Source organism: Chroicocephalus ridibundus, chromosome 5 (assembly GCF_963924245.1).
Source record: "Chroicocephalus ridibundus chromosome 5, bChrRid1.1, whole genome shotgun sequence".
NCBI classification, from domain to species: domain Eukaryota; kingdom Metazoa; phylum Chordata; class Aves; order Charadriiformes; family Laridae; genus Chroicocephalus; species Chroicocephalus ridibundus.
In genome coordinates, this window is record NC_086288.1 from 74,775,801 (window position 1) to 74,797,996 (window position 22,196).

At 37.1% G+C, this 22,196-nt stretch overlaps 1 protein-coding gene across 1 annotated transcript in view; it reads left to right on the forward strand.

The window, feature by feature from the left end:
• The window catches only part of ZDHHC2 (zinc finger DHHC-type palmitoyltransferase 2), a 37,967-nt gene that overhangs the window by 12,123 nt on the left and 3,648 nt on the right, over window positions 1-22,196 (forward strand). Inside the window, exons 3-12 of the mRNA XM_063336211.1 lie at window positions 2,721-2,815; window positions 5,598-5,718; window positions 6,638-6,707; window positions 8,284-8,316; window positions 13,135-13,255; window positions 13,698-13,830; window positions 16,259-16,385; window positions 16,566-16,658; window positions 17,747-17,856; window positions 18,307-18,384. Of these exons, the coding sequence (XP_063192281.1) occupies window positions 2,721-2,815; window positions 5,598-5,718; window positions 6,638-6,707; window positions 8,284-8,316; window positions 13,135-13,255; window positions 13,698-13,830; window positions 16,259-16,385; window positions 16,566-16,658; window positions 17,747-17,856; window positions 18,307-18,347 (944 nt within the window). The 3' untranslated portion in view covers window positions 18,348-18,384. The remainder of the gene's footprint in view (window positions 1-2,720; window positions 2,816-5,597; window positions 5,719-6,637; window positions 6,708-8,283; window positions 8,317-13,134; window positions 13,256-13,697; window positions 13,831-16,258; window positions 16,386-16,565; window positions 16,659-17,746; window positions 17,857-18,306; window positions 18,385-22,196) is intronic.

Here is a 22,196-nt window from a genome sequence, read left to right on the forward strand (position 1 = left end):
TTAGCGTTCCTACCCCGAGGCCGTAGCATGTTTAGATTACTTTTCCAGATGCTATTTTAATACTATAGCACATGGAAATCTAAAGTGTGGGGCTGCAGAGCTTTTGGAGGAAGAAGTTGGGGGTTAGGAGAGAAACTGTATGCTTTTTACGTTTGTGGAATTCCAGCAGGTTTTACTAAGTCATTGGTGACTCCCTCACTTAGAAAAAGCACAAGCCAATTAAGAAACATTTGCCAATTAAGACACATTTGCTTGAAAAACTTCTTTCAGTTCTGTTGTCCCTCCCCCGACATGAATGCATAAGCGTATCTGCAAATTTCAGCATTTGCAGACTCTGAAATAATTTCAGTTTCTTGCTGCTCCATAGTGTGTATGTCGGGGGGGACTACTGTCGTGTTAGGCATTGCTCACAAAGCACATTAGAATTAACAGCAAAATGCATTTCCTTATTTTTAGCTGCTGAAAGGCTTCGTGGCCTTCAGCCAGGAGAAATTTTCCCTGGCTGTATTTCTGCCCTTAGTGTTTTCGGGGGGGAAAATTGTGCAAATGGGGCTCAGCCCTATTACAGGTTGCTGCAGATTTCCAGGCAACTCTAGTGATGCTAGCTATTTGTAAATGCGTTGCCTTGCCAAGCAAGGGATACACCATTCGGGTTTTTTTCAGAAAATGTGTAAAATAGAAGGATTTCTGCCCAGGGAGCTGCGGACACCTGTCTTTTTTTTTTTTTTTTTTTTTTTTTTTTTTTTTTGGTCTCAAGGGAATTTGGGTTCTTTTGTTGGCCTCTCAACAGTCACAGACCCAGTGGAGCAGCTGGGTAGCTCAGGGTCTCCACTGCAGTGCAGGGAAACTGATGGGTAGGTAACCTGGGAGAAGTCACTGCTCGAGACCTGCGCCAGGTTGGAGAACTGCGGTGTAAGAGCAAACAAGAAGAGACTTAGTCTTGTGAAGACTTTAGGGGGGAAACATGGGATAATGTCTTTAGGCTAAAATTTTATATTCCTCCAGTAGTCTTTTCTTTTCAATGTGTGAAAAAGGAATTTTCTTATCAATCCCAGTTACCATTATTCTCACATCAATAAAATGTAGATGCAGTTTAGTAAACGCATAGTGTACAGAACTGATGTAACTTCCCCTACCTTGCCTGTCTTTATGCCATGAATATACTGTTGTTTAAAAAAATACTGATTTTGTTTGAATAAATCAGGTTGTTTTAGAGTTGATAGAAATCTTCTGATAAAATATGGACTGTTCTGCCAGATGTTTGTGCAATAACAAGATGGTCGTTTCATTTACTGTGCTTGATGTGGAGTCCAGTTCTATCACTTAGTTATACTGATGAGATTTTTTTCAGTTTATAGACATGGCATATGGCTCTCTTCCCCTGTCATCCCAAAAGCTTTGTACAGTGTTGCTCCTCAGATTTTGTTAGCTGTTGTTTATTAACTGCCTGGTGAATAAGAGTAAATATTTACTGTGTCGCTGCTTTTTTGAGTAAACAAACTTCAACACCAGAAACATTTATTCAGTGTTGCTTTTGAGGCAAAATTGCAAAAAACAAGAACATGCTGGGCTACTGTTCCTGGATTTATGCACACCATAATGCGTTATGGAAAATTCTCTAACACTGAATAGCATTGCATATATAAAAACATGGGGTAACCATACAAGGGCAATATTTCAGATTGTGTAGTGAATGTACACAAGTTTCCCTTTATAATGTTTTTTGAAGATCTTGGGAATTTATAAGACTATTTCACCATGTAGCTTCCATATAACCTTGAGTTCTCTATGATCTGAGTTCATCTGTACAGCAAGGAAATAATATTTTTCACTGTTGCTGTCCTACCTGTCCTTTATTTTCTGCATCTGTGCCTGAGGAAGAGAAATCCAAGGAAATACTCTTTCTTGTGCATTTAGAGCAAGTTAATCAGGGGATACAAGTTTGGGATTTCCTGTTCCCTGTAGTGAATTGCTTAGTATAGTGAGAGCTTTTAAATGGAAACACCTAGCCATCCATGGTAGGCTCTTTGGAAAAGTTAACGTTACCTTCTGTATTCTAGTAAAACAACTCAGTGTGGTAAATGTTGGCTGGAATCTGTTAAAAAAAATCTGAGAATAAATCACTGGCTATGAAGATATAAAGTAGTGAATGAACATTTGAATTGAAAGAACCTTCAGGTTTTTAAAAAACACCCTACTGTCCTCCCTCCTAAAAATCTAGCAAAACAAATTAACTGGTTCTGGTTCCTGCTCAGGTATCATATACATATCCACTACAAGACTCTAGTCATTGTATAGGTAGCTAAATTTCCTTTGGGGGGGGGGGTTGAGGTTTTTGGGTTTCTCTTTGGGTTTTTGTGCATGGCTAGCAGTCTCACTACTTGGTTTATAAACGTAAAAAGCAGAGACGCATCAGTTAAATAAGATTTAATAAATGTGTAAAGGGAGAGTGCTTGCTAAATAATTATGGGGCTCTAATAAGCTATTAACCGTTCCCCTCAAACTCTTGTAATATATGTAGCCTGTATCATGACTTTCCCCACACAGTCTATATTTGTCTCATGTAAAGTTGCAGTGCAATATTTTTGTTGCAAAGCTTTTGCAGAGGCTTTGTATTTACATTTGTTAGAGTAACTATCTGTGATACATACAGCATCTGTTCACAAGTACTATAATATCACTGGTCTGTTTGTATTAATTCTGTTCCTTTTTGATTTTAGTTGTGTGCCTGGTTGCTTACCACATATTTTTCATGCTGTTCGTCTGGTCATATTGGAAAACAATCTTTACGCTACCCATGAATCCTTCAAAAGAAGTAAGATAAACCTTTGTTTCTGAAATAGCCTAGTCAAGTGCTTGTTTTTGTAGTGTTTGAATAACTTAAACTCTAATCTCATGTAGTTTTACACTGTAGAAAAATACAGATGGTAGTTACAGCTTCTTAATAGGAGTAAATCACATTGCACAGAGCGTAATGATCAAGACAAAAGTAATTACACCTCCTCGAAGTTTTAAAGGTTTTTTAATATATTTTTTTTTAAGTAGATAATATTTATGATATTAAGAAGAAAAAAACCTCTCCACTTGAAAAATATGAGTTATTTGATCTAGCAGCTTAATTCTTTGCATGGGAATATAATACTTTTATGTGGGAAAAAAATTCATTTCCCTTTGTTTAAGACTTATATTGCCTGTCAGCAATTGCCTGTCTGTTGTCCTCTGAATTAATGCTTCTCCCCATCTGTTTTGGTATGAAGGAACTTGGGGGTTGTGGCATGAGTGCATGACAGGTAAACTGATGCTGGAAAGCCGCAGCTGGCTAAGCAGGAAGGGAGCCAGTATAGAAAAAAGGAAAAGAGGAAAGAGTAAATATATACCCCAGGTCTAAGTCCAGATAGTACAGAAGTGTAAAGAAGAAGGATCCAGTTGTCTTGGAGAATATTAAGACACAAAACCATGTTTGACATGATGTAGCCTCATGATAATTACTTTTATTACAGCATTGGGGATTTTTATAACTTTAATTTCATATTCTTTCTAGCATTTAAAAAAAGGGAAAACTGTCAGTAGCCTTGATGAGAATCCTCCCCATGCAGCTTGGTACAAGCAGCGCAACCTTTTGGCCTCCTTCATCCTGTCATTGTACCAAAACCCCACAGTCCTCAGTAGGTGCTATGTCACACAACCTCTGAGGACAAGAGGAATCATGCTATGGCTGCTCTGGAGTTTGAAATACCCACAAAGCCAATACTTATTTCGGCACAGACTCATAACTCATGCCAACACAAAATAAATAGCTTGTGATTTCTGCTGTCTGTTGTGCGGAGGTTCTTTTCTGAATAGTTTTCATTCGCTAATAAGATACATAATTGTGGAAACAAGTAGATAATTCAAAGTAATTACGTCTTCCTTGAATTTCATACTGCAGTTTTTACTACAGCTTGGGGTGGAGAGGAGCAAAATAAATTAAGAATCTGTTTCATTTGGTAATTACATAGCAAAATATATGCATTTATATGGTGACTGTAGCTATAATTAGGAGGGTTTTCAAATCACTGGGCTGATGCCAATAAAAGACTTCCAAAACATTTTGACAAATCCTTCATAATTACAGTGGGATTCCAAAGCCATCATACAATGCTACTGGAGAACTTCAAATGGGATATTAAAAGTATTGAAGTTGGGTAATAGAAAGCAATGTGTGGTGTTTCTGTGTTCTTTGAATTTACGCAGTGTTGCTGGCAGTAAGTGACATCTTTGTTGTTCCACGTCTTTTTCCTAATCTACTAGAGCAGTATTTTTAAAATTTAATTAGGGTATTTGATAATGTTAAGTTACTGCTCGGCTTCCAGTTTCTAGGATGAAGTCTGTAAATGTAAAAGAATGTATTTTCAACTTAACTGAACTGACTTATCAACTATAGCAGATACTCATTTGAAAAATTAAAAACAGATAGAGCTTTTGTGTTTTGTTCTCATGAATGCTGCAGCTGGTGCAAACCACAGAGCCTGAGAAACTCATGCTAAACAGTGAACTTCCAGCTTCTGCTGGAAGATTGCGAGCTTTGTCAGGAAGGTAGAGTGGTGCCCTCTCTATGGAGGTGAGAATAGGCTCCTAACTGTATGTTTCTTTCTGCTTTCTTAGTTTTACATGCATCACTTTCATTTAGGAAAAAAATCAATGTTATTGTAATGACTAGCCTTTTTGTAGACATAAATGCTATGCAGAGGGCTTCTGTAGTACAGGTTAGGGACAGCCACTCTTCCTGCCAAATACAGACTTCTTTTCAGAGGTGATTTTGTATCCTGTTTCTCTGATAGAGATACCAAAGACTTGCCCATCTGCCTATTTCTAGAAGCTACAGCAACAAAGTTGACTATGTTGCTGTGTTGTAGAGGACTTCAGAGTGTAAGAAATTTGGACTACTTCATGTATACCGTGCATCTCTCGGTAATTTTTACCCTGGAGTTTGCTGGAGCAATGTTTGTTATTGCCATTTTGGGCGGTGACAGAAGTTGTCCTTTTATGCACGAAGATGTTAAGATGTGGTTATTCTGTCATACAGGACACACAGGTCTTCCCTCTCTCAGCCAATCTTTGATGTAGAAACACATCCTAACACCTGCATGAAGAGAACAGCAACTCTCCAGTGGCAAAGGATGGAAGGGAAAATGCCAGACACCAGAAGAGAAATAAAGTTATCTTTTCTGCTATTACTAGTATCGTATTTTCTTTCACTTAAAGACTGACATCCCTAGGTTATATTCACTAGCTAATATTTAGTATTACAGAAGTAAATTAACTGACCTCTCAGTGAAATGGTAAGCTCTTGATCCTCCTCTTGAAGAGTGTTGCTTATTACTTCTGGAAGTGTTCAGTATTGCATCAATGCCAAATCAGAAATAATTTAAATTTTGTCTTCACTAATTTAGTCTATGGCAACTGGTCTTAGGAACACTGGGTTATTTGCTGTAATACCTAGTATGTGCTGCTAATCCATCTTTATATAATGAATATTTATTTCTCTTTGCATCTCTACAGATACTTATTTAACTTGAAATTTGCTAACATATCTTTGGTTTTAAAAATTATTCCAGTTTCATCTATCATATTCAGACAAGGAATCCCTAGAGAGGGAGCCTAGAGGTGAATCCCAGCAAGAAGTCTTAAGACGAGCAGCCAAGGATCTTCCTATCTATACACGGACAATGTCTGGAGGTAAATAGGTGTTCAGGAGACCACTGAAGGCAGGTGTCTTGCTGTACTACCTAAACTGATTAAAAGAGTCAAGGGTTTGGATTGTAGGGAAGAACTGCTTTTCATACTTCATAAAATAACAAAGTGACCCAAGAACTTAACTTTAATGTAGCTTTATGCAGCTACATTTATTCAGTGCAAAGATTGTTGGAAAGGAAATTGCCGTGTACAACTTAGTATTTTAAAGTGGATTGGCAATGCCTTGCTAAATGTTTGCAATCTGACATTAACAAATAGCTTGTAATAACTGCAGAAGAGGCTGTAGCAGTCTTTAACTGCATAGATTTCTTCTTTCACAGGTTAAAAAAAAAAATATCACTAACTGCATGTCATGTATAGCTTGATAGATCACAGTAAGAAACTGTTACTGGTTTACTTGCTGGTGGTTCAGTTGAAAGAACAGAAGTTCTTCCAACCTAAGAGTTAATCTTAACCTACTGATATTGTAAGTTCGTGAATGCTGGCTAGCTAAGCACATCCAAGAGAGAATCTCATATAGTAAATTAAAGCTGTTAGAATAATAGCTTAAAATAGCTATATTGTTGAACAGTCTTCAAAGGTTTTCCAGTCTAGTGAGGTTTTTGTGGGGTTTGTTGGTTCATTGGTTGTTTTGGAGAGCTGAGGGGTTTGGAAGAAAAAGCGTGATTAGCATGATTAGCAAAGATTGCAAAAACTGAGCATTTTGGGTTCACTCTGCTACATTCAGCATTGCACGTACTTAAAAGAATGCTTCAATATTTGCAACTGCTTCTGATCATGCTAAAATGTTTTCCTGGGAGTTCTGCTGGGCTGAGCTGCTAGTATTTACGTTTGCGCGGACTTCAGGAATCAAAATGTGTGACTGTACATTGAGATCTAATCTTGGAACTTTTTTCTTTAGCGATCAGATACTGTGACAGATGCCATCTTGTAAAACCAGATCGTTGCCATCACTGTTCTGTATGCGACAAGTAAGAAAATATTTTAAATATGTTGAAGAAATTGATTTTTTTTTTTTCTTGACACAGAAGCTTTTATTTTTTATGCGTAGATTTTTCAGGTTTAATGTTTTGGCAGAGAAGTTTTTGTTTATTCCTCAGATTATTTTTTTTCAGGTTTAGTTTTTATTTATTTATGTATTTTTTAGGAAGTCTGTAACTTACTCTAATTCATTTGATGGCTTTCTTGATGCCAGCATGGATTACGTGGTCTTACATGTTCTTTACTCAATGGTTAAAAATTATGAATATTGATAAAGAACTTTCGTTAAGAATGTAACCAAAAATAGCTGATAAACAAAAATTTGCTTCTTTTGTTAGAATCTGAATAAAGATCACTACCCATCTCAATCTAATCATGATGTCACTTGCATCTTATCCGAGGTAATAAACTTAATATCCTATTTTTCATTGGATAACTTGCAGGTTATTTTTATTGGAAGAAAGAACCAAGCATCATTTCTAACTGAAGCCATAAAATAAAGTTTTTGTTTGTCTAACAGAAAATGAAGTTCACCTCTATATTCCCCAGAAGTCTAATTGCTTTCTAGTTTAATGTTTCTTTTGGCTGTTCTTCTCTCTGACCTTTCTCCGGTTAGCTTGGATGTCTGTGTGTTTCTCCACTCTTGTCCCCTGTGATGTAAATTTCTAACTTTGAAGAGAAGGGGCTTCCTCAAAGGTTGATTTATTCTTAGCTTTAAGGCTAATCCAAATAATCTTCAGCTGATGATACATCAAACCTTCCAACATGGTCGTGAGGCAGAGAAGACTTTCCATTTTGTCCAGCAAAACAGCGGAGACGCTGAAAGAGTAACTGAGTTGAGGCAGAAAGAGGATCTTGGTTGTGTTTTATGGGATAGTGGTTGCAATGTAAGACAGGAACGTTCTCGTGTCTGAGCAGGGTAGAGAAAAAAGGTGACCTGTGTTATCCTGTCAAATGTGAGTGAAATTTGCAGAATGCCATTGGTTAATATATTTTGCAGAATACCTTAATTTTGTCCTTACCTCGTCAAAATTCACTTGCTTCAATTGTGTCTGATTTTCTTGTGCATGTTTTATTATGAAGAATGATTAATTTCAAAAATGTTTGGGATTTTTCATACAAGGTAAGTTCTTAAAAACCTGTGCATCTGCATATATTTCTATATGAGCAAATCATGTATTTGGAAACATACTTAGTTGCATCACTAAGTATGTAATAATTGAATTAGCCCAGTTTCTAAGTCTCTGTCAGAGCATAAACAATAGTTGAAAAACCTATTCAGAAAGAGAACTACATCCTAAAGCTGAAGTTATAGGTTGCATTTTCTTAAATCATTAAGCTATTGACAGAACAAGTGTTTTGAGTTTGAATTACCTACAATTTACTTGTACATATTTATGTGAATTTAAATAGACATCTTTGTTAAATAGATTAGTTAACCAATAGTACTTATGGGTAATTCTTAATCTGTATGTGAATAATTTAAATATGACATGTAACTGTGCTTCTGACTTTTGTTTTTCTTTTGCCTTTTGCGATGCTTGGAATTCTGTTGGGTTTTTTTAGATGCATTTTGAAAATGGATCATCATTGCCCTTGGTGAGTGTAATATTGGCTTTCCTTTCCTATTTTCTGATTTGGTAAAATAAACTCTTGAGGGGCCTGTTAAGAAGGTGATGCTTCACTACTCCTAGAGTCAGATGCTTACATGAAGTTACTGATCTTGCAGCTGCGACCATTGGAGTTATTTGCTGTATGTCCTCTTTTATTAGTTGTGAGATATGGAAAGAAGTTCATACGTCATTTTTCTTAGACCTTTGAGTTAGGTAACCCCATGTTTTATAGTTAGGATGAGGTAGGCTTCCAGTCAGTAAGAAAGTTTCTTTTAGGAATTGCATCTTTTCTTCATGGACTTTGAGTTTAAATATTACTGTGGCTTAGCTGCATTGAATGATGAAATACTGTTCTCAGTTAAAAACCAGAGGGAAGGGTTGCGCCTTGTCCCCCTTATTGAACCTCCCAGCACGGCTTGAGTGGGCTTCCTGGAAACAGCAAGTTAGTTCCTTTAGTTTTAGTGGTCGTTTGTTTTCTTTCATTTTTTCTCCCCTCTCCCTGCTTTTGCTGCTGTGTCGGCCTGCACAGTGGTTTTGTTCTCCGGTCTTTTCTCAGCAGCCCTTGGAACCAGTGGGTAGACAGGATGTGTAGTTAATTTTGTGTCAGTTTGGCAGGTGTCTCACAGAAATAATTAAAGAGAATTGGTTAGTAAGGTCCCAGGTTAAGAGGATTGAGTGGTAGGTGGCAGTTCTTCACCAGATGGAACCAATCGGAAAAGAAGAATCTCCTGCATTGGACAAACTGAATGGTGGATGGTTCTAAGCAGCTGGTTTGAACTTCTTCAGTCAAATTCCTGGGGAGAGGAGACTCTGTCCTAGGGGAGGAAGGGGTGCTGGGCTCCTCCTGTTTATCTTGGTCCTGACTACAGCCTCTGTCACAATGCAAAATGATTTAAGAATCTCCCCTTATTTTGCAGCTGCATGGTAGATACAATTGAAAGAAATATTTACCAATACAGGGCAGAGTTACTTCCTACATATTTTTTTTGCCGTAGGGATATCAGCATATGAAACTTGATGATGCTTAGTGTTAGTAGTGTGCTTTTTTTCAAAAAAAAAAAAAAAGGGCACAACAAACAAAGCATAAACAGATCAAACTGTTGGAACAAATTTTTTACAAGAAAAAAGGCTCTTTCCTTTTTTCAGCCTTCTTATAGCTGTCTTGTGGAAAGCTATAAGAAAAATAGCTGTCAGGCTATTCCTGACAAAATACCAGTGAAAACTCTCAAGATTACTATTATTATTCAGTGCTACACACGCTTCTCTTGAGCTTTATTGTCTGTTTGGAATTTGTTGAGTTGACCTGCCTTAGGATAGTACATCAGAATGTCTTTCATGTGAACTTCGATTTCAGAATAAAAATTCATTGCATCAAATAACAAATCATAAACTGAGTACTTAATGTTGTGTAACAGGGCAGTGAAGTGGTATTTCACTAGGGCTTAGGCTTCTACAAAAATAAACTCCATTTTCCTCTCAGTAGCATTTGTTTGTTTTACTCGTTTGCAGACTCTTTGTATCCAAATAACATAAACATACGCAGTTTGAGAGAGTGTTTAGATTGCTGATGGTTTTTAATCTAATAAGCAATGGATGCAAAAAGAAAAAATAGACGTGGAGAAAGTACGTGAAAGATGTGTAACACTTCCTTATGGAGAATTATTCCTTTTGTACTCCAAGTAGCAGAAATGCACTTGATAAAGAGGTATTGTCTTATTTTTCCTAAGTTGAGCAGATGTCAGCAGTTCCTTGCTGACCCTGAAAAAAAATAGCTATGTGGAAGTGACAAGAGAGTTTTGAAATATTGCACAGATGCTGATAAAACTTTATATAATAGACCCATGTTTGAGGGGTCTTTGGGAAATATCACATGGCTATTTTACCAACAAAAGTAAGGGTGCAAATCAGTATCATGGGTGGGTTTTAGCCCCCCTGAAAACATCATTAGGTCCTGCTTTGCTTTTTGTGTTAGGATTTTTTGGTGGGAGCAAGTTTGGTGGGAAAGAGGTGGGAAAGAACCTGTGTGATGCTTAGGGAGAGCAGGGAAACAGTAATGGGAATTACTATTTTAATATTCTGCTATGAGAAGGATTTCTGGAGAGAGGACATGTAAAAATAACCTAGGAGGAAGGTAAGGTGAAGCATTTGGAAGACAGAGGTAATAAGGGAGTAGTCATGTCCGAGCCCCAGGTCAGCTGTTTTCTGGGAGGCTTTATTTTGGCTATCACCACTGCTATAATGGAAGTGCTGTGATAAATGGAAATATTTAATGCTAATTGCCCTCTAACTACTCCAAAAAGGTTTAAGTGATGCAGAAATAAAAGCAAAGTGATGCAGAAATAAATGCATTAGTGATTTCTATGCTAGTGCTTGCGTTAATCATACTATAGATGGAGCTGCAGACAGAAATGCCATGGCTTGAGGCACCAAAAGAATAATTTGTAACAACTCTAATATTAACAAGGTGCATTAGCAACACCTTAGAAACATTTGAACCATCTCTCCTTTGTTTTTTGAGTCATCTGAAGAGAATTTAGTATGTCCTTAATTCTATGACGCTTTTTGTTAACTGAGCTGCGTTACCTTCAGTGCCTTGTAAGTTATTTTTTTGCCTGGCATTTTTGGTAAACTAACTCTTGAGGTAGAAAGGATATCGCTTCTTTTTGTACTTCAGAATTAGTTGTTTTAAACGTTATCTGTAATCCAAATTTTAACTTGGAATGTTCTTCTGTATGAATGTTTCACTGCAGTAGCACACCATTATTTAGCAAATTGCCTGTACATTTATCAGTTTTATTCTTCCTCAAAATGTTAGGCTTTAAATCTAACCACCATTCTCGGATCTTGTGATTTGATGCTACGTGTTCAAATAGTATAATTACAAAAGCTTGGTGTTTACTTTCTCTTTAATTTTTTTGAACTATTCTCTTCCAGTAAGAACCCTTCAGTCTGGGGCTTTGTCAAAACTGCAGGGAGTGGGATAATTTATGAAATTTTTTTTTTTTTGGTGTTTATACTGTATGGAGTAATGCAAAAGAACACGAGAAAGAAATTTGTCTTTGATTCAAGAAATTTCATCTCTGGTGAATAACACTTCACTTGTTATTTCTTTTCTCACTAAACAGTGTCATAAAGTAAAAACTGTCATAAAAGAAATAACATGAAAGTACAGTAGGGTTATAGAAACCTTGCATCTGAATTGCTTGCAGTTTATCATGGAATTCCTAACTTTGACATATTTAATTAAGAAGACTCTTCACTGTGGAGAACTGTAAATTTACTTGCCAATAAGAATCATGATGAACTTAGAAACATACCTTCTGGGTTTTTTATAAATAGAACAGTCTCTCTTGTGAGTCCTCCTTAATTGTAGTTAATACAGATGCTTAGCTATTGCTGCATGTTTAATGGCAATACTAAATTTAATGTTTAGCCAAGGTGGCATGTTTTGTAAAACCAAAAACAATAACAAAGAAACCCCCTGTGTACCCTGAGGATGGATGACGTTAGTGTACAGTGAAAACTTATTTGGTATTTTAAGATTTTACCCTATTCTGATTACTGTGTATTCTGCCATTACCATCACTGTCTCCCTAAAGAGAATAGTTGCAATAACTTGCCCTGCACTACTAGAAGAAGCTAAAGTTGAGACTCACCACACCTTCTTATTTTTTCAGAATTATTTTTCAACATACAAGTGCTTTCGTGGATGTAGTCTTCTCTTAATTAGCTGATTTTTCTGACAGCAATATCAGGTAGTTAAAGAAGGTATATTTTACTCATCTGGAGAGTTATGTTAAATTTAGCAGTGTAGTAATAACTTTGGTTAGCTGCTTAGTGCAACCAAATAAAAGAAAAAGGAAGCTGCTTAGCAATGAACTGTCCATGGGCAGCACTCCAATATTTTTCATTTGGTGGATGTAACATCATCACATGTTTAATAGAGCTCTAAAATTCATAATACTCAATATATTGTCTCTAAAGGGAAGCTGTTAGGATACCACATGTACCCTTGTCATGTCTCTCTGATGATAATGCATGGTAGTTGCTCATTATCATGTATAAATTCTTTAAAAATGGGAAACAGGTGAACTTGAAGCCCATAAGTAAAAATGATAAAAAGAGTTTTATTTTAACATTTGGATGTGTATTTAAACGTTCCTAATATTTTTTTTATTTGCTGTTATGTCGTTACTAAAATGGAACATTTTCTGTAGTATTTATCTGATTATTATATATAAATGCAAATATTTTTAGGGATCTCCTGTGCATACTCTTTAAGTTCGAGAATCTTACTAATAAAGCTTGCACTAGTATGTAGTATGATTAATGAAGGAGGATGTGGATTAAATGAGACTGCTTTTATTCTCACAAAATTCAACTGAGATTCAAAATCTTGGTTTGTAACTCTCCCAGTTACATACAGTCCGCCTAATGGTAAAACATGGATACTTAAACTTACCTGCAAACTAAAAGTGCAATCACATTTACACAGGGTGTGCTGGGAGTAGATTTCATACTGTAAGTCAAAAGTGAATTTCAGTAAGCTGTTGAAAGCGGTATTGTTTGGTAAAGTTCTTTGGGTTTGTTGTTGTTGTTTTGGTTAGAATTTCTACACTAATTTGGGAGTTGAAGCTAAATACATTTCATTAGCTTGAGGCATCACAGATAGGAAGCAAAATTTGGTTTACATGCTGATACTAAGTTTTCAGAGTAAATAAGTTTAATTTTAAATTGGATGAAAGCAAAGGAAATAACTTCTTTTACATTCCATTTTTATTTTTACTTTTTTTTTTTTAATCAGGGTGAACAACTGTGTAGGATTCTCCAATTACAAATTTTTTCTTCTCTTCCTGGCTTACTCTCTACTGTATTGCCTTTTCATTGCTGCAACGGATTTACAGTATTTTATCAAATTTTGGACAGTAAGTACTCTAATCTACATACTGTCTTTAAGTGTATGAAGTTACTACTGTGCAAGAAGTCGAATATTTGAGGCTGTACATAAATCCAGTAGATGTGCATTATTTATGCTGTTACATGATTATTCTGAAAAGGCTAAACAAACAAGATAATTTTTGTAAAGATAAATTATTCTTCTCTAAAAGACCCTTCAAAGTTCAAATCCAAATTGCAGGTTCTTGTCAGTATTTACACTTTCTCAAGAAAGGGCCTGTTTCTTTACTTTAGATGCTGATTGCATGGTCATCTGTACATAGAAGGTGTATAATTCATTTATTCAGACCCTTGTTGTGTGGTACGTTTGTGTCTGCACTGAATTTGATTTGGTTGAATAGACGATTTTTAATAATCAAGTTAAACAGCTATTTCCCCAATTCTAACGGCATAATTATATTTTATTTTTAGAATGGCCTTCCTGATACTCAAGCCAAGTTCCACATCATGTTTTTATTCTTTGCTGCGGCTATGTTTTCCGTCAGTCTGTCTTCTCTCTTTGGGTATCACTGTTGGCTTGTCAGCAAGAATAAGTCCACGTTAGGTAAGTGGATTTAATGCTTCTCTCTCTGACAGCAAGAAATAAATAATAGATGTATGGTATATGTACAGGGGTAATGGAAAAAGTGGGCAATCCTCTGCAGGTTCCTTGGATAGAAGTTAGAAGTTAACTAACTTCTTGGTTAGAAGTGCCCAGGTCTGGCAATGTCCAGTACAGACTCCCCAGCTGTGCTGCTCCCTGGAAATTCTGACTCTTTTTCTCCTGCCCCAAGTGGCCAAGCTATTATTGAACTTAGTCTCTTCCCCCAACTTCCTCCCATCCACAGCTTGCTAACAGAAACTGAATAAAGTGGAAAAAAAAATAAATTGAGATCGCTTTCTAATAAAAGTTAGATGCAGTAATGCATGCTCGCACAAGTGATTCTTGTTTGGCGTTCCCAGCCCCCAGGTCAGAATCTTCTGATGTGGTGTCTTGGTCTGGGTAGTGGCTCCAGCGCTTTGTTCCCAGCCTTGTCCCCTGCAGAACCAAAGTTCCTCTGTTCAATTTGGCTACAATTTTGTTTAAAAGCTCTGAAAGGCACAGTTATTAATTCCAAAACTTTGCCCATACTGTAGGCAAGGAGAGAAAAAAAAATCTGGAAGGCATGCTGGTTGTTGACCTGGTGTTGTTAGTTCTCATCAACGTGACTGAACACAAAGAGCCAGTGTCAGAGAATGATCTGATACGGAAGAACAGACTTTAAGGCAGTGCTTCTATATTTAGTCGTAAATGAACACAGAGATCTGAAAGGCGGTTTCACAGTTGTGAGTCCTGTCTACCACATAATCACAGATGCGTAGAAAGGAGTCGGTGTTATGAGTTAATTTTAAAAATCTCGAAGGTGGCCTGTGCCTCTACTATGAGAGTGTACATATAATTGCATTGAATATCAGTGTCAAAGCAGGATTTCCCACCACCTGGATGCATGTTTGTCTGGTTACAAATCATAAAAAAAAAAAATAACTAAAAGGAGGGGCAGAAGATTTGAGTCCCTGTTCTGTACTATATACTGGACTGTAATAATACCAGTTTGCAATATATTAAAGTTTCTAAATCTCTAAATGCTTTTCTGTTGATCTAAGCTGAATTAGAGTAAGCAAATGAATTGATCTGCTCTTTCCAGTTCTCTTGGAATTTAATAATATGTGGATGATTAGTGGAAAACTTTGAATATATATCATTGGAAGAAAGCTTGTTTACATCAAGATTTTTCTCGGGTTTAGTGGGTTTCTTCAGTATTCTGAAAAATCATCTACTTAGAAATTAGTATTGGAAAAAAATTGTTCAATCTAGTTATAAGTGGGGAAAATTTTTATTAATGATGCTTAAATGAACGGAAATAATTAAATATTCTGTTTATAAACTGTTCGTATAATTTGACTGCCAAAAAAAATTTGTTCAAAGGTAACCATAATGCAGTACGCGTCTAATTCAATATTTCATGTTTTTAAAAGAAATTGCATTCCATGCAGGTAATATACCGTATTTCTGTACACTTATGCTACTCAAAAAGATCAGTTTGACTCTTCTTCACACTTACTTTCAGAAATTGCTCAATATGTGAAACCCTGAACATGCAGTAGTTTGGTAATGGAGCCATGACACCTTCAACTGTGATTGTGCCTAAATCATCCTGGGAGCTGTTTTCCTAGCCTAACATGGGCATCTAAAAGGGTGTCTCTATTTTCCCTTCCCCCTTCTTTAAAACATCTTGTAACTAGTGCGTACTACATGTTGAAGGTAATTTCCAGCAGTTCGTAGCTAAGGATTTACTGCAGAAGGACGATCTCTGCATGGTTCCAGCATGATTTGTGTGAGCTGCACTGTCAGGACATCAGGACATGGTTTGCCTACTATATATAGCCAATTAAGGGAATTAAATGGCTATCAGTCACTTGGTGGAAAGTGAATGAGTTTTGTGCTTCAGGCACTTTGCAACACTTGAAGCTATGTTTAGCTCTCTTCTTCAGAAATATAGGTTGGATGTCCATGGGGAATAATCTGGGTCTACAAGTGAAGTGCTTTTCTTATGCAGCTGTAAAAACACATAGTATTTTCATACCCCAGGGTGTGAAAAGCCAGTTTTACTACTGAAGTGGGTTAAGCTTTTCATCTTTTCTGTTACTCTTTCTGTAGTAAAACCTTTATTTAGGTTTTTCTTTCTCAAACACTCTCTGCGGTATAGCCACATGCTGAAATCTTCATATAACATATCACGCTTTCTTAAAAAGTGAGTTTCTCACTCTTCCTGGCCTTGATTAGGGAGGAGGAGGATAGAGGAGATTCCCACCCTTCCTCAGCCATAGGACTTCCTCAGTCATTTAGCCGTTCCTCTTGGATGATGGTATCATCAGTGCAATTGCCTAAATACTGGTGTGAAACTTAAACATCCTATCTTGTGAAGAAATCTAATTAATTTTTTTCTTTTAAGAGGTATTCAGAGCTCCTATATTTCGTCATAGAACAGACAAGAATGGCTTTAGCTTGGGCTTCAGCAAAAACCTAAGGCAGGTGTTTGGTGATGAGAAGAAATACTGGTTGGTGCCTGTGTTTTCAAGGTATGCTCAGTTTTTAATGCTTCACTTGTTGAAACTGTTGAATAATCAACATCCACAGGGGTTTTGCGGTGGCTAGTTTTTTTGAAATAATATACAGTAATATTCACTTTATTAAAAAACAGTTCTTCAAAGGGTTTGTTGTGGTTTTTTTTTGTATGACGCTAATTCTGAATTTTTCAGTCTAGGGGATGGTTGCTCCTTCCCAACTTGCCTTGTTAATCAGGATCCTGAGCAAGCTTCTACACCTGGTGCTCTTAATTCAACATCCAAAAAGTAATCTGCTTTTTGTTACTCACTTCAAATAGTTGATATTCTGTTTTTTCCTGTGCACATATAAATAGAACTATGTATAAGATACTTAAAAGTGGTAAGCAAATGAAGTGTATCTTATAAATATATACAAATCAGATTTTAAACAGCTAAGCTGTAATTCAGCCAATACTCAGACTTATAATTAAATTTATGGAAATAAGTTTGTCTCAGTTCAGTGTCACCCCAGGACCTGAATTTTCCACGCCTGCTTAAACAGTATCCGTAACGTTCAGTTCTGCATACATATGAGACAGTTAGTCAGCCCGCCTGTGATACAGATGCATTACCTTGCAAAGCTTTTGGGGGAGGCCTGCTTCTTCGTATCTGGTGAGAAGATGCTTCACGTAAGGGAATCCCAGATCTCGGCACTTGTGCTGAAGCACAAGAAGCTGCGTATTAAATGCATGTGTTTTATTTCTGCTGCTAATAGGAGTCATTTTCTTAATCCTTATCCTTGATGGCCATGACATCTTTAAAATGTGAAAAGTATGCAGCTGTTCCTTAAACTAAATAAATATAATAGCTTAGTATTTCATATTGTAACTCCTTAGCAACATTTATGTAATGAAGAGTGTAGTACGTGTAGTAGACTTCAATATGTGACTAAGAAATGATAATGGAATCATATTGTCAATCTTTTATTCATAAAAGAAAGACATTACATTTCAGCTAACTGTTTATTGACATTTTAAATCTTACCCTAGTGATCCACAGCTTACATTAGGCAAGAGGTTTTGGAGGTGTTATCATGTGAGATGTGTTGTAGTGGGAGTGAACATGGATAGAGTACATTTGGAACTGAAACACGTATATATGTATAATACCTGTCAAAGAAAAAATGAGAATGCTTCCCTGTTCAGTGCTAGGGAGTTGCGCTTGCATCTGTGACAACTACAGCGTAATGTATGTAAAGATAAAAGTGTAATGATTCATCAGAAAAGAAGCGCAGTAAGGTAGAGAAAATACTGTGTACAACAAACTGTAGTGTGTGGTAAGATAATGAAAAATTACTGCAGTTTACTACAATGTTCTTTTTGTTGGCATTACAGTGAGAACCACCTGTTTCCTGCGAAGCCGTTGCGCGATTCCCAGAGCCACCTTCTTACTGATACACTGTCTTGGTCAGAAACCAGTGGAAAGGCTGAAAAGGGCAAAGTTGGTAAGGAATTGATTTATGCTGCAATGATTTGTTTTGTAATAAACTTGTTTTGGAGGATATAGTGTAAAAATGACCAAAATCACTTGGGTTTTGTATTCATGAAAAAAAATACATGAAGCTTATTTTACATGCATGTTTGTAGAAAGTTCCGTGTATCAAGCTGCCCTGCCCTTCCCAAGTAAACCTGACCAAGAGATACTAGAACACTAACACTAGTAGGTGCTAATTATCTTGTAGGCTGAGCCTGATAATTCTTTCGGGAACAAATTTCTTATATCAGAATATGATGCCTTGTTGCAACTAGTGAAAAGCTCTGTAATGGACACAGGACAGGCATAGACTTGGTAATAGTGGAATGACATTAAGATGATGGATAGCTAAAGGCTGTATTATTTGATGAAAGAGACAGGAGACCTTTTCCTCTGGAAATAAATTTTTTTGTCTTTAAAGGTATGAGCAATCCTGCATTAACCATGGAAAATGAAACCTAGTTTCCCTTAAAAGAAGCATCTGAATACATAAGGAAAGGTATGTTAATATTCTGTGTACTTAATATGCTATTCCACGATTTTTTACCACTTGAAGAATGCACAAAAGAAAATTACTAAAGCAATTCCTATCTCTTTTTCTTTTCTTTAATGATTTTTTACCATGAGGTAGTAGCACATGAATCATAGTTTTAAACTAAAGCTCTGATTTCTTGATTTTTCATGTTTGCAAAATATTGTTTAACTTTATACGCGTTGCTTTTAGGTAGTGTTCCAAAATATTATTATTCCCTTTCTCTAGAAAGATAATGAAATTGTGACCATTCAAGCTGTCCAGCAGATCTTTGTAAAGCTAAGTTTGAAAAGTAACTTAGTTCTTAATACTGAAAGCAAAGATCATAGCTTGGTCCACTACAGCACGTAAAAGTCTATCAGATAATGAAAGGAAAATAGATTTATTCTAATATGTAAAACTATTAGCAGCTTGTTCTTCTGTGCCAGGTACTGAGCATCCTGTTCAATAACTTTAAAAGTGCTGCCTATTGAAGACAAAAAGTGTCCCTATGACTTTCTGAGCATTTAGTCACCTATTATCAAAAACAGTCGAGATTTTTTTGTTGTTATTATTTCTTGCATTGCTATCTTGCAACATAGACTTCTCAGAGGGCAGGTTTGAGAAGCAGCTGGTAAATTCTGTTACGTACATAAGAGGAGGAGACCTTAATAATTGGATTGGGGGAAATGAACACATACAATCATCGTTCGCTTTAGTATTTGAAGATTTCTAACCCCACCAAAGCTTATGGAAATCAACTATTTCATATTTAAAGCTGAATAAAAAATTTAACCATAAGAAATTCAGCATACCAAATAATATACAATTTTCCAACAACATCGGAGGAGTTGTTCCAGCAAGGTCATTTCAATCTCTACTATTAGAAGCACTCTTTTAAAAAGTCATCCTGAAATAGTGTCTCAAGTGGATGTCCCTCATTTCTGTGTGACGTGACTCCTGAGCACGCTGTCAGGCTGCTCTCAGTCCCTCCTGGAGGGAGTGGAAGGCATGGAAAGCCATCAGAGAACTGCAGTGATTGTTACTAGACCAATCAGGCATGGTATTGGACTGTCAAGGCAGATTATAAAATCGGTAGGTGTGCAGATACCAACAGGTGGCCTAGTTGTACCTTTGGTACCTTTGTTTTAGCTTGTACCAAAAAGGTCCCAGAAGTTCAGTTGGATTCGTCAGAGAAACTAGACTATTCTTGACCCTTACATTCTGGTTTTGTGTTAAGTGGTGAATGAAGACACAGATGGTTCCAGATATAGGTACATCTATAAACTTGATGATGGTGTGAAGTGTTAAAGTGTTGAAAATGTGGGTGTCAAATGAACAGTTAAAGAGACGAGCGAATGAATCTCAGCCGGTGTCTGCAATTTTGACTGCTCTGTGTAGCTTTTTTTAAACAGAATCTAAAAATCTCATTTCTAACCCTTCATTCAAAATGTAAAATGACATGCTTCTGCCCTGTTTAATCCATCAGTTGTTTCAACAGAACAACAGCTTCTGGAAAAGAATAAATTATTCAACTTCAGGTAGTTTAATGTCTTACATGTCATCACTACTCAAGAGTAAAGCATTGGAAACAGGCTTAAAAGAAAAAGGTTTTTGGATTGGTGACACCAGCCACGGAGATGTGTATTAATAGACCGGGCCTGTTGGATTCTAAGATTATGTTACAGAAATAACATTAATTGCAGCTAGTTTTGTCAGGTTGGAGTTCTACTTTCTGAAGTCCTAATGCTTTATTTATAGAGTCATATAACAGTTTGGGTTGGAAGGGACCTTTAAAGGTCATCCAGTCCAATGTCTCCTGCAATGAGCAGGGACATCTTCAACTAGATGAGGTTGCTGAGAACCCTGTCCAACCTGGCCTTGAAGGTTTCCAGGGATGGGGCATCTACCACCTCTCTGGACAACCTGTGCCAGTGTTTCACCACCCTCATTGTAAAAAATTTCTTCGTTCTACCTAATCTGAATTTGCCCTCTTTTACTTTAAAACTATTATCTTTGTCCTATCACAACAGGCCCTCCTAGAAAGTTTGTTCCTGTCTTTCCAGTAGGCCCCCTTTAGGTACTGGAAGGGGCTTTAAAGTCTCCCCGGAGCCTTCTCTTCTCCAGGCTGAGCAACCCCAATTCCCTCAGCCTGTCCTCACTCCAGGCCTCTGCTCACCTTCATGTCTCTGCTCTGGACATGAGGTCCATGTCCTTCTGAAGTTGGGAGCTCCTGAGCTGGATGCAGCACTGCAGGTTGGGTTTCACCAGAGCAGAGTACAGAGGCAGAATCACCTCCTTGGACCTGCTGGCCACGCTGCTTCTGATGCAGCCCAGGATGCGGTTGGCCTTCTAGGCTGTGAGTGCACATTGCCAGTTCATGTCCAGCTTTTCACCCACCACTGCCCCCAGGTCCTTCTCGGCAGGGCTGCTCTTGACCCCTTCATCCCCCAGCCTGTATTCATACTGGGGGTTGCCCTGACACAGGTGCAGGACCCTGCACTTGGCCTTGTTGAACCTCATGAGATTCATACAGGCTCACTTCTCCAGCCTGTCCAGGTCCCTCTGGATGGCATTTACTGAAGTAATACCTTTTAAACTTTAACCTTTCTTTGAACAGTGTGTACATTTTATTGGAACGTTGTCATTTAGATTATTCTGAATGTCAAACATGGTCTGTGATTATTCTCAAGATGCTTAAAGTGTTTTTTTAAAGCTGTTTAGCTTGATAAACATCTCATGCTCTTTTTTTGGTTGTTTTTTTTTTATCTTTTAGTCCAGTCTGAGAAAGTAACCATTAGATTTGTGTTTGCAGTCTGATTACCCCACCCCCTGGGTTTTGGGGGGTGTTGTTTCTTTCTTTGGGGTTTTTTTGTTTCTTTTTTTTTTGTGACCATCCATTTTGAAGTGTGGTTTTTAAAAGAGAGACCACCTTCAGAAGAGGGTATGTTCCAAAGAGTAAGTGTAAAGCCACGTAAAGGGGCTCCTGGAAGTCAGTATTACCTCAGACCAATGCATGCACGTCTCAAAAAGGCAGTAGCTAAGGACTGATAATTTCTCTGGCGCGAGCGCAAGTGCCAGTTTGGTTGTACTCCTGGCTCTGTCTGAGATATTTCTATGTGGCAATTAAAAGACCTTCTGGAGATGTAACAAAAAAGCTAGATTACTCTGTGTGTACATATTTTTATATATATGTGTGTGTGTGTGTATCTATCTATCTATCTCCAACATATAGTTGCTGGAATAGGAGCCCTTATATAAAAACCTTTTTACATTTTATTTTTTTTTTTTGGAACTACTTTCTGTTTAACTTCATTCCTTTATTGTCAGTATTTGAGTTATATTTGTTCCTGGGGAATGAGTAGAGTACTTTTATTAAAGATGCTGAAGTCACAACAACAAAACCAATTAATTCCATTTTTGACAGCCCCTGCCAGCGTTAGTAATTTGAATTTCTGTCCCAACTAAGGTTATGTTCAATATCCTGTATCCTGTAATCCTTTATAGTTAATCAGAGGACTAATTACTGAGAGCGCCAGATGTGGTTTACTCTAATGTAATAGAGAACTGTTTTTTACTGCTCTTGGTACCTGGAAGTACTCTAAAAATAGCTCACTTCATTTAGTAACCTGGTGGCCTGACTTACTTTTAGTCAGTTTTTAATCACTGTCACCCTGAAGTGGATTAATAACGTAACTGCGAACGTACTTACTGTGTTCTTCTTCAGGGTGGGATTTTCATTCTGCTGTTGTTCACTTTCCCCTTTCAGTTGATGAGACCTATCCAGTAACTTATTTTTT